At 39.5% G+C, this 12,322-nt stretch overlaps 1 protein-coding gene across 1 annotated transcript in view; it reads right to left on the bottom strand.

Moving 5' to 3' along the window:
* The window catches only part of gfra3 (GDNF family receptor alpha 3), a 95,635-nt gene that overhangs the window by 14,650 nt on the left and 68,663 nt on the right, over positions 1–12,322 (bottom strand). Inside the window, exons 6-7 of the mRNA XM_049585645.1 lie at positions 11,690–11,824; positions 4,783–4,919 (exon numbers count right to left, since the gene is read on the bottom strand). Of these exons, the coding sequence (XP_049441602.1) occupies positions 4,783–4,919; positions 11,690–11,824 (272 nt within the window). The remainder of the gene's footprint in view (positions 1–4,782; positions 4,920–11,689; positions 11,825–12,322) is intronic.

The raw sequence follows: 12,322 nt of genomic DNA on the forward strand, positions 1-12,322 counted from the left end.
GATTGAAATATTTACCATTCAGTAATTCAACTCATTGTCAAGACAGCATTTTAACCATGTGGGGAAAATAAGAGGATGTGATCTGTAATAGACATGGACATTTAGCAAGACAAAGACAAGAGTGGAAAACTGAAGTCTCCACCACGGAAAGTCAGAAATGTAAAGCAGCAGCAAGGATAAATGAATTGATAAATTAGAGTAAAAAATTGCACTTCTTCTCTTCACAACTCAGTGAAATGTGAACACAGACATGAAACACATATTGATATCATTCAGTGGGACTTAGACTTCACCGGAGTATCATTATTTCTGATGTTCATCCAGTATAAACATCCAGAAATCAAAGAAAAAGTGGCTTCAGAACCTGACTAAGAATCATCACGTTTTTGAGTTTTCTTCAGTATCAAATTAATCCAGTGATAGTTCTTCAAACATACATGGTAAACATTGCGAACAGGAACAGCTAATGGCTTATTCAGCATTTTTGTAGTGGCACCAAAACTAAAATTACAGTTTCACAGTTATATTGTATGCCTCTGCCAACCTGTCAAGTTCCAGTTTACCTCCATGTCTGTCCAGACTTATGTAATATATGTAGAGACACAATCTAACAAAAAGTAAAAGTGAATTTTGTGGCAAAATGTTCTTGCTTGACAAACATTTTCCCCCAGCACAGAAGATCTATACAGTCAGCACAGTTTTAAAGTGGACACCTAAGATAAGTGTCTTAAATTCAGTATCCTACCAAATGTCTCCCCTTCTGTCCCTGAGTTTTGCTGTTAATAAATGGATAGAAAAGTATTTTTGCAGAACATTATGATCATGGTGAAGTTGTCCTTTGACCTTTTGGATTTAAAATCTCATCACTTCATTATTTTATCCTATTACACATTTGTTTGAACTGTGCATATCAGTTCTTAAGTTATGGCCAAAAATAGGCGTTGTGAGGTCCCAGTGACCTTGACCTTTGACCACTTCAAAATTCATTAAATGATAACATATTTGATGAGGGGCTCTTTGTGAATAAAGCTAGCCACTGTAGAAGTTGACAATAGCTTAGTTTACAAAGCTACTGGACTTTTGAGCCAAATTTAAAGATATTCCCTCAAGGCATTTTTGAAGTATTGCATTCTCAAGAATGAGATGGATGCAAAGTTACAGTGACCTTGACCTTTGAACACAAATATCTAATCATCTCATTGTTGAGTCCAAGTGGACATTTGCACCAAATTTGAGGAAAATCCCACTAGGCATTTTTGAGATACTGAGTTCATGAGAATGGGAGGGATGTAAGGACATGGCTATCGCCAGCATGGAAGTGTAAATATTGCCATTTTTTTCTGAACTAGTCAAATCACCAAGGCAAACTTTCTATTCATTCTTTTTCCATGGGAATGCCTTTACCAACATTTAACCACCATGAAACTAGAGTCCTCACTCTATTACCCGGTCTTCACATGTGACCACACTTAAAGGATTTGGGCCCTGGTTGACAGTAAATGTGTTTAAAGCAAAGATCAGTACAGTTTGTTTGGATGACCGGTAGAAGCTGTTTGGTCTCAGCTTGAAATCAAGTTTCTCCCAGCTGTTGCTGAAAGATGGCAAACTATTTTTATATTTCTATATCCAGCATTCCCCAGGTTTACAGGTGAATAACGTACATCTATTTTTAGTAGTGAATAACTTAAGCTGTATTCCTGAGGCCTCTCCCATCATCTGGACCTGAGCAGTCGTAAAAACACTGCTCCTGTTGGATCGTACACACACTCTGTAAAATCTTTTGAAAGCTTGCCAAAGTGCTTTGATAACTCCTACCCCACAGCTGCTGCTTTGATCTTCAAATCAAATGCTGACGTACTATTGTGTTATACTGATGAGAGGTTTGATCTTCTTGTAAGGATGACAACTGGTAATGATAGCCTATTTGATCAATCGTAACTATTACTGAATGCATAAATACATGTCACTCTTTCACCCTCGTGTCATTTGCACCTTCCCTCAGAACATCTCTCATTTTTCTCAATTTTCATTTGCCTATGAACTAGGTTTGTGAGAAATGTCTGCAATAGTGCACTACCTCCTGCACTGTACAGGAGTGTCTAGCATCTAGAGCTGTGTTTCACATCTTCAATATATTAATCTGTTATTTGTGCATACTAATATTCTCAACCCTTCCTGCTACTGCTTCACAGGAGAGGCCTTACAGTTGCGTAACTGTGTGTACTGTAGTCTTCCTTCTTTCTTCTTCTTCTTTCTGAGGTCTTCATAATAAATTATGAAAGTTAACCAATCATTATATTGAATTTTGCATATAGACTATTTTCTATTTAAATACACTGCACCTCTTAGCATTTAAAGGTGCCCTGTGGAGTTTAAATAAACAAAAGACATGTTCCTGTTACTTTCATTTACTCACCAAAATGCATGGTGTTTCCTTCAACTCGAACAAATGTTTTAAATGCATTCCCTTTCTGACTGTTAAAACATTTCAAGACATTTCTTTAGGCTCTAAAAAATGTTATGGGCATCTTTTAGCAATGACATGTCAGTCAGTCAGTTGATTGGTCTGCCGCCATTTAATGGATTACCATCCGTCTATTATCTAGAACTGCATATCCTTAGAGGATCATGGGACAGATCTCAGCTAAGGGCAGAAGATGGAATACACCCTGGACATGTTGCCAGTCAATCACAGAGACAGCTACTCACACTCACATTCACTCTTACAGGCAATTTAAAGTCACCAATTAACCTACACTGCATGTTTTAGACTGTGGGAGGAAGCTGGAGAATACTTGGGCTGGATACTGGCACTTAATATCTTCAAGGTATGGACTGAAATAACCCAGTACCAATTAGTATAGAAACTTCTCCAGCCAAGTGATACCTGCATTCAACACTTTGTGTACACAGATCTCAGAAAAGACAGTTTGTATGATTTTGCTTAGAGCCAATCACCACAAGTGTTCTTCGATTTAATGCAACATGTGATTGGCCCTTGACCACAGCAGCTACAACCCATTCAGTCTGTAGTTTGGTGAAGTTGTGCACGGTAATTCAACAGAGTTCTTTTTATCATGTGACAGCTGGCAAATGAGGTAGGAAAAAAAGTATTGCATAAAGTACTCTACTGGTATCATTATTACTCTAAGGGTACTGGTATGGGTACTGGTATTGTAATTTTTTTTTTACGATACAAAGTCCTAAAAAAACATGCTATCACTGGAGGACATACAAACTCTTCAGGGAAGAGCCAAACCCAGACCTTATGCTTGCTGCGAGGCAACAGTACTGACCCATGCACAACTATGCCATGGTTTACCATTAGATTCATCCAATCATGGTGCTCAGACAATAAATTAGAATAACTGATTATCTGATGTTTCATCTGGAACCACTATCAAGTTATTATTTCAGTTTGGTATATACTTTGGTTCATGACCAAATACCTGACATTCCATCAGCCACAGCTGTACTTTGTGTTTAGAGCTAATTAGCAAATGTTAGCTTTCTTGCCTGTTCAGCTAAGATGACAAGCTGAATATAGGCATATTAGCATGCTCACATTAGCTTTTAACTCAAACCACCACTGTTGTTTGCAGACTCTGCTGCTAACATGGCTGCAGACACCTTGATTCAATGATTAATTGAAAAACAATTAGTAGTTGTAGCTCCCTCCTTTTCAGAGATAATCTCAAGGTGGTAATGCTTTATGATTTGATTGATTTTTAAGTTTTGAAACTCAGAATTTGTAAAAGTCTGATCTGCCTCCAATAGCATTGTAACTTTCACCAAATTCTAAGCTAAAGTAGAGGTTGTAAAGAACTCATAAAGGCTATTAAGGACCCACTTCAAATGCTATCACTTGATTTAATGGGCGTTATCAGTGATTATCAGCCGCAAAGATAAAGGTTGAATAGTAGGTTCAGAGGGCCATTACCAGTCCATTAAATGGCCATGTCTATTGTTAAGCAGCACCTTCTAATAGCCTTTACTTCATTTTATTTATTTGACAGAAACAGTGCATTTTAATAACATTTCTGAAAATATGCCAGAGTAACCTAGACAGGCAATTTTTCATCTGTTGTCCCCAGCACTACGTAGTAATTATGACAGTAGTAAGGGAGGAAGTCAGATGACGTAACATTAGTATGAAGAGCGAGAAAGTGAAGTATTGGTGATTAGGTCAAACAAACATAAGACTTTCACTCAGGAAAAACTGTTGGTGTCCCAAAAAGTTTACGCTGAGTTATTGTAACTGGTCTATGTAAGTTTGTCACATTACGTTACGCTACGTGACATTGCGAATGTACTGTTATGTTTCGTTCCAGCATGTTAGGTTACATAACAAATGTGCTTATTTCAACCCATGCCATAATGTCTTTTTGTAGATTGTATGGAAAATGGTTTTCTAAATGTTCCCACATATCTAAGGTGAAATGGTGAGATAGAGTAGATGTGGTAGATTATTTGTATCAAATTGAATCAACACAATTTGAAATTTAAAAGATTTGGCAAATATAAAGGAGAATATCTGTAAACACAAAATTCACCTTGTGTTGTCACAAACCAAAAGTTAATAGTAATGGTAGAAATAATATAAGTGATAAAAAAAAAGCCAAAGCAATGGAGATAAAACAAATACAATAAATAAAGAACATACTGTGTGACAGCAACAAGATGAGCTCAAACCAAAGATAATAGAAAAAGCCTTGGGATAAAAGTCTGAAAGGTAATTTAAAATGGGAAGGCGATGAGCGTGATGAGCTGAAGTGTACTCACGATGTTGTTGTGTTCAGGCAGGTGGTTGTTGCTCAGCAGCTCATCCTCCTGAACCAGCGGGGAGGGTCTGGGAGCAGGAGGGGGGGTGATGTCTGCAGGCAGGGAGTCGGGGCTCCCCATCCAACTGATAGAGTTACCTGCACGGAGACACAGCCTCATCACTGCCTCTGCGTGTGTGTGTGTGTGTTCGGCGGGCCTGCGTGCTGCGATGCTGCATCTGGGTGGGCGTGAACCTACATATCTATTTGGCAGCTTTATTGTTTGAGCTGTCAGCAGCTTGATAAATCACCGAGCTTTATGGGAAGTGCATTGACGCATTGATCCAGGCTTTAGTGTTTGGACATACAGGCTCAGTCTGTATCGACAGCTTCATTGACAGATGCTGTGATTGAGTGACAGCTGGAGGGCTTTACCCTGAGGCTCCTCTCCTCACACCTCTTGAGCCACGCAGAAGCCTAAAGCTGCAGATACAGACTGTAAGACTCTTATGAATGCTGAAGCTGGAGCATGTAGCTGACATATGAAGAGGTGGAGTTCAGTTCGTGCTGTGAACATCGCTGCAGGTGTGAGCCACCCAGACAGATTCAGCAGACATTGTGTCAGAGACATGTTTTCATTTATTCCCTTTGAGTTGTTCTTCAGAGCATCTTTGATTGTGGCGTATTAATTTCGTTTTCATAATTCTGGTCCTCAGATATATTATTAAAAACAGGCTTGATAAAAACAATATGAATAGCAGTATGTTTGGTAAGTCTTTTAAATGTGACTATCTATCTCCCCAACAATCCCCAAAGGTCTGAATATTTAAGTGCTTTAAAAAGCATCTGAAACAGCGAACAGAGCATCATAAGACAAATGCCATAAAATCATGAGAAATCATTTCCTTATATTTATTTAGGATATTCCTGATCAGAAAAAATGGTTGCATAAAATCAGCTTAACCTATGTCCTTAGGAAATTCCCTTAAATAAATAACTTACATGCAGTGATGCTCTAAGAAATTCGTTAAATCCAATTTGCACAAATATCCTTAGCAGCAAAAATAAGTAGAGGCTGATATTTTGGGAAATGTGCTTATTACCCTTCTTTCCAAGAGTGAGATGGGATGATTGAAACAGAACTTGTGTCTTTGTGATAAATACAGATCCGGGGCCAGATGCATAAAACTTTGTATAGATTTTGGATTTAACTTCTGTGTACACACAAAGACAGAAGTGTGTATACAGTTCGTAAGGAATGGATGTAGAAACACCCTGAAACATTGGTTTTCATATCGATACTTGTGCCTGCCACACCACTTACAAAACCTGTCAATGAGAAATATGCTAAAGAAAGTGTAATTAGCCCTTCTCTAATTCCCGCCTCTCTTCAGTCAGCGCTCAAATAATGCTTGAGCAAGCTTGCAGCATGGGATAGTGGTCAAAAGTGAAATTACAGTCCCTGGGTCTGTCACAATATGCCATAGGGCCAAAAAAAAAAAAAAAATGTTCCCATGGACTTACATTGTGAAAGAGACATCTGTAAATCACTGGATAAATGCTTTTGAGCATCACAACCCCTGCCAAATAACTCACTTCATCTAGATTTAATCTGTTTGGTCCAATGACTTTTCCGAAGTCTAGAAGGGCTGCACAGTGAATCTTTTTTTCCCCATATAAGGTAGCAGAGCACTAAACCTTAAGTTAGCCACCCAGCCACACTCGACAATGCTCAGCTGCCGTAAATCTGTAGTGCCTTTGCTCTATAGGCACCACTGTGTGGAACATCTGGGTAATTTCATTTCACTTTCAATTTTTGGCTTAACACACCACAGAGCAACTTATATCGGAATGAACAGGGGTCACCTCCAACACTGTATCCAGTTCTCCTTATTGATCCAAATGGTGGGACCTCCGTCAACTTTACCCTTTCCTGTTATACTAGCTATGCTATGTGCTACGCTTGTCTGTAAAAAAGAAAAACAAATTTTAAAGATGGTTGAAAGATGTGGCCGGGGGGCTGGAACAATTTTCACGTACACAATACATTGTATATCATCACTTCTCAAGTTAGCTACTGTTAGCAAAATTCTAGGTAACTAAATAGCAAACATTTTACCACACCAAGAGGAGCTAAATGTCAGATCAACAGCATCACCCAGGTTTGCTTCCTCCTTATTTCTGAGGTAACGTTAATGAGATTTGGAAAAGGACATATCCTTCCATCACATACTGCAGTCCTTGCCGTCGACTTTGTGAAGGTATACCGCCTCACTCCCAGAATATATGTATGCTTGTCCGACCTAGCAACAGTAACTAAGGGGGGCGGGACTTTGGATCTGTCAATTTCACAAACTGAATGACATTGGTAAGGTTCTCCAACAGTGCCAAAACAGTTTACATTACGACAGTTTTCATTACGCACGGCTGTGGCTGTTTGTAATGTCCGTACCACTAATTCATCACATTCCTGTAAACCATCATCATGGTAAATTCTCACCATTCTCATTAACTTCTCATCAATCATTGTTGTTATCAAACGTCAGAAGGATGATCAATGGTCTATTCTTAGAGCTTATGTCGAAACTGACTTTACAATGTGCATTTTTAACCTGTCACTCCAACTTGCCACAGTCCCAACCTGTTTTAAAACCACCACCATCATCCCCATCCCTAACCCAGACAATCTCACCGGCCCATCACTCTCACCCCGGTGGTCACAAAATGCTTTGAGAGACTGGTGTTGGCACGTATCAAGGCATGTATCCCCCCCACCCATGACCAACATCAATTTGCCTACAAAGCCAACAGATCCACGGACGATGCCATTGCACTAACACTCCACACAGCACTAACACACCTAGAAAATCCCAATACCTATGTGAGGATGCTTTTCATTGACTTCAGCTCAGCCTTCAATTCCATTAGTCCTCACAAACTGGTCAACAAACTGCAAACACTCGGCATACAACCCTCTCTCTGTCTGTGGATCCTGGACTTTTTGACCAACAGGCCCCAGCATGTCAGACTGGGCCATCACCAGTGTCCCCCAGGGCTGTGTTCTCAGTCCAATTCTCTATTCCCTCTTCACTAGTGACTGCACCTCCACCCACAACTCAAACCTAGTGGTTAAGTTTGCAGACGACACGACCATTGTGGGTCTTATTAGTAACAACAACGAGGCAGCGTACAGGGAGGAAGTCTGGACACTGTCTGCCTGGTGTAAGGAAAATGACCTCAACCCTAATACAAAGAAAACCAAAGAAATAATCATAGATTTCAGGAAAAACAAGAACACACTTCATACTGAGCTGCGCATTGACAGGGAGAAAGTGGACAGAGTCTCCAGCTTCAGATTTCTAGGAGTCCACATCTCTGAAGACCTCACGTGGAGCCTTAACACCTCACAACTGATCAAGAAGGCCCAGAAATGTCTCTTCCACCTGAGGACGCTGAAGCGCAACAGACTTCCTCAGAAGCTGCTCATCAACTTTTACAGATGCACCATCTAAAGTGTACTAACTTATGGCTGCACAGCCTGGTACTCCAGCTGTACCGCAGCGGAGAGAAAAGACCTTCAGCGGGTGGTTAAAACAGCTCAGTGGATCGTCGGCTCTCCACTCCTGCAGCTGAGCGACATCAACTCAAGCCGCCTCCACAAGCGGGCCTCCAACATCCTTAAGGACCACTCACACCCTGGACATTCCCTGTTCAGCACTCTCCCATCAGGCAGGCTGAGAACCATCCGAGCCAGAACCAACAGACTAAAAAACAGCTTCTTTCCAAGAGCTGTGGATTCTCTCCTCAAACATAAACACACACTATTCTCATAAAAACACACATACACTTACCTGATGAACAGTACAAGTGCAATATCTGTGCATTATTTTATTTTATCTGTGCATTATTTTATCTATGCGTTGTTTATTTATTACCTTAACCTACTTATGCCCTTTTTATGCTGATTTTTTGGTGCTGCAAATGAAATTTTGTTGTGTTTTTTATATGCAATGACACTAAAAATATCTATCTGTCTACATAATTCACATCTAGATCATCTACATCATTCAAATTAAACAATCATAAACAGGAAGAAGATGGCTTGAATGTAAATAAAAGGTGATATCACTCAATGCATCTCATATGTAATTTAGAATTTAATTATTAATGAATGTAGCATTCAATAAATAAATAAATAAATAAGTAAAGCAATCAGTGAAACTGGCAACCAACCTTGTCACCAGTCTCTCCACTTTTATTCAGTCTCATGATATCACCCACAGCCATTTCAGCTAAAACCTTGTGTACAAATATATATGTATGAATGTATATACATATTTTTGCCTGTTCAGCGTTTATACATCTGGCACCTGGATTTGGGAAGTTGCTAGCCTAGTCGCTAGTTTCCGTATAAAATCTGAAACCTGTGGGAAATCAGCTAGCCTGGCTCTGCGTAGTTAAAAACAGACACATACACAAACACTTACCAACAGCTTTAAAGCTCACTGATTAACATTTATCTCTTTTTCTAGTCTATACTCAAACACAGACAGAAAAAAATGTTTTGGAACATTTCATTGACAATCAACAGTTAATCATCTACCCAGCACTTCTGTGCAGTCTCCAGCTACAGTGTGCGTTGCCAGATATAATAGCTGAGCACAGGTTTTGGTCTTTGTACAGGCACGCTGGCACAAATTGGCATTTTTGAATATGATTTTGTGTACAAATTAAATCAACAAGGTAGAAAATGTGTGAATTTTAAAAGGTGTTCTCTATTTGTGTGTATTATTGAACTTGAGATGGAACCAGGCTAGCTGTTTCCCCCCGCGTCCAGCCTTTATGCTAAGATAGGCTAACCATGTCCTGATTCAATCTCTGTACTTACTCCACCCACAACGTGATCGTATATCAATTACTCACCACCTGTTAGCTTAATTTTTTTTTTTTTTTTTACATTTTTCTCACATGCCTCCGTGGGGAACAGAGACTACAAAAAAGGTAAAAATTCTTGATGAATTGATTTGATAACAGCGGCAAAACTACATAAAAACATCTGTTTACCAACTCTCACACAACTCGTGCAGTATGATCCAAGTCCCATTCATTCAGTCGTGTGCTTAGTACTTTCGAAACACATGCATTTTTGCTAAAACATTACAGTATAAATCATCTCAGCATACAGGGGCGTTTGGAAGTACTGAACATACGACTGGATAAATGAGATTTAGATTATACTGCATGAGCTGTGCGAGAGTTTGTTAAAGGATGATATAGTTTTGCTTCTGTTAAACGTGGACTATGATTATATCACTCTAGGCAGGCTGTTGTCATGCACTGTCTGTATGTTTTCCTACAAAATGTAATGCACCAAAATTCGTACATATCACATGTAATGATGACCTAATAATTTGTGCACAACACTATTGTATTTCGGAAGGCTGCAATCAAGTGACCAATGTGCTGATGGGGGTAAAGAAGGAAGCTGTCCCTAGCGGTCTTGTTCTGAGGTAGGTTGAGGTGGAAGATGGGTCACAAAACACAAGACTTACCCACAGGATTTTCCCCAGGAGACCGGAGTTCGGAACCGTGTGAACTTTGAGTCATTTTAAGGTACATTCTCACTATGTTTCTTTCCCTAAACCTAACCACAGTAACTTTACTTTTCTCAGCTCACTTTACATTAAGAATGTAACTTCATTTGTGGGCTGCTAATTTGTAGGATGTCATATGAACTGTTGTGTGTGCTTGTCAGTAGGATATCATAGGAACCACTGTATAAGGATACGTTGATTTATAGAGAATGCTCGCCTGTTTTGGACTCTTCACTCAATGTGGCATGCAAGAGAAACAAACTTTTCTTCACAAATTTGAAGTCACATGCGGTGAGTAACAAGCTGAGTTTTCCTTTAAGACACTCTATCAGACGTTATTCTGAAAATACTGAACCATTCATTTTAGGCACCTTGAACAGCAAGCTATCTCAGCTAATTACTTTTTATTCATTGACCAACAGAATGAAGATGTGCCAGTCTTGTCCATTATTTCTCACCACACTGGTTGCTTCAGACTCAAAGATATTCCAATCAGATTACTTTGTAGTATCTGTTTGTCTTAAATTAGATTAATCTGCAACATACAAGTTTCACCTCCTCAGGACAGCGTGGCTCCTTTTCATCTGATTTTCACCAGACATTGTAATAACCTCAAAATAAAAAAACAACAATAATAAAAATGAGCAGAGGGCCCTTATTGAATCCCCCATCATCCACTCTATGTGAATTAGTGTACACAGGTATCCATCAAGTGCAGTGCACATAGTACAATCCACATGGCATTTTAATTAGATTTTGCCTATAGAGTCTCAGAGAGTCTGTATGAAATACTACCTGGCCCAAGGTCGTTTTGAAATGATTTTGTGGTGATTTGATCAAGTGCAGATTTAGGTGATATTGTGCTACAGTGGCGCATACTCCCAGTTTACAATTAATCAAATTACCACAATCAAACTGACACACTATGAACCAAGGGGATGGTTGCCCCTGGGGATCAGAGAGGTTTTTGTCAAGCTGGTAACCCAGCTTTGACGATAACAGTCTGGCCTGCAATCAGGATTTATTCAGCCTGAGCAAGACAGGTTTCATTTTTCTGCTAGACTTTGAGAGAAAAAAAATGTATGTAAAGTTTTATGTTAACACATCAACTGCAAATATAACTTATATTGCAAATGAAAAAAAATATCAATCTCTCTGAAATCTGATTAAAACATCATTACTAAATCACACACTTTGAGGGACCAATATTCAACAAATACATAAATCACACTTATCAGATCTGTCTCAGTCCAACTCTTGTAAATGACTGTACAGACCAAACATAGTGTATGGTAAGACCAGTAAATGAAACATGTGTATAAAGTGTATACTCACGCAGGCAGGTGTTGTGGGTGAACATGCGCTGCAGTCTCAGACAATCCTGCCACTGGTTGCCACTGCCCTCACAGTTGCACCACAGCGACACATCTGCAGAGCTGTTACTGATGTAGTTTGGGGTCATGATGGTACCTACAGGTCAGAAGGGTCAAAGCACATGTTAGCTTTGGACAATTCAAAGAACCTACGTGCTTCATTTTTATCACAGTGCTTCAGAGATGTAAACACAATTGCTAGAAACAAATGAGGCCATGTCCAAAAAACCTGGAAGCTTCTACTGGCTTCTACACTGTATTTTATTTTGAGCAATTTGGGAGGAAATCAGCTAAACTGCTTTATGGTGGGGCACAGAAAGAGAATATTGTTCTTTTACTTCAAACAAAGCTGAAACGTAGCCTGTAGAAAAACATGATGTCAACTCCGTGACTTTTCCTCGGGGAGCTGAAGGGACATTTTGAAGCCTGGAGTTGGTGTTTTTTTTCTGCTCAGTGCCATCTTGGCAATTTTTAGAGGCAGAAAGCCCAAATTTTGACAATAGGCTGATGCCTGGGTGAAGCTGAGGTAGCAGGCACCTTAGCTGAGTGTGACATACACACACTCCCAAACAATTCTACTTTTACACCTTTAAGA

This window comes from Epinephelus fuscoguttatus, linkage group LG9 (genome assembly GCF_011397635.1).
Source record: "Epinephelus fuscoguttatus linkage group LG9, E.fuscoguttatus.final_Chr_v1".
Lineage (NCBI taxonomy): Eukaryota > Metazoa > Chordata > Actinopteri > Perciformes > Serranidae > Epinephelus > Epinephelus fuscoguttatus.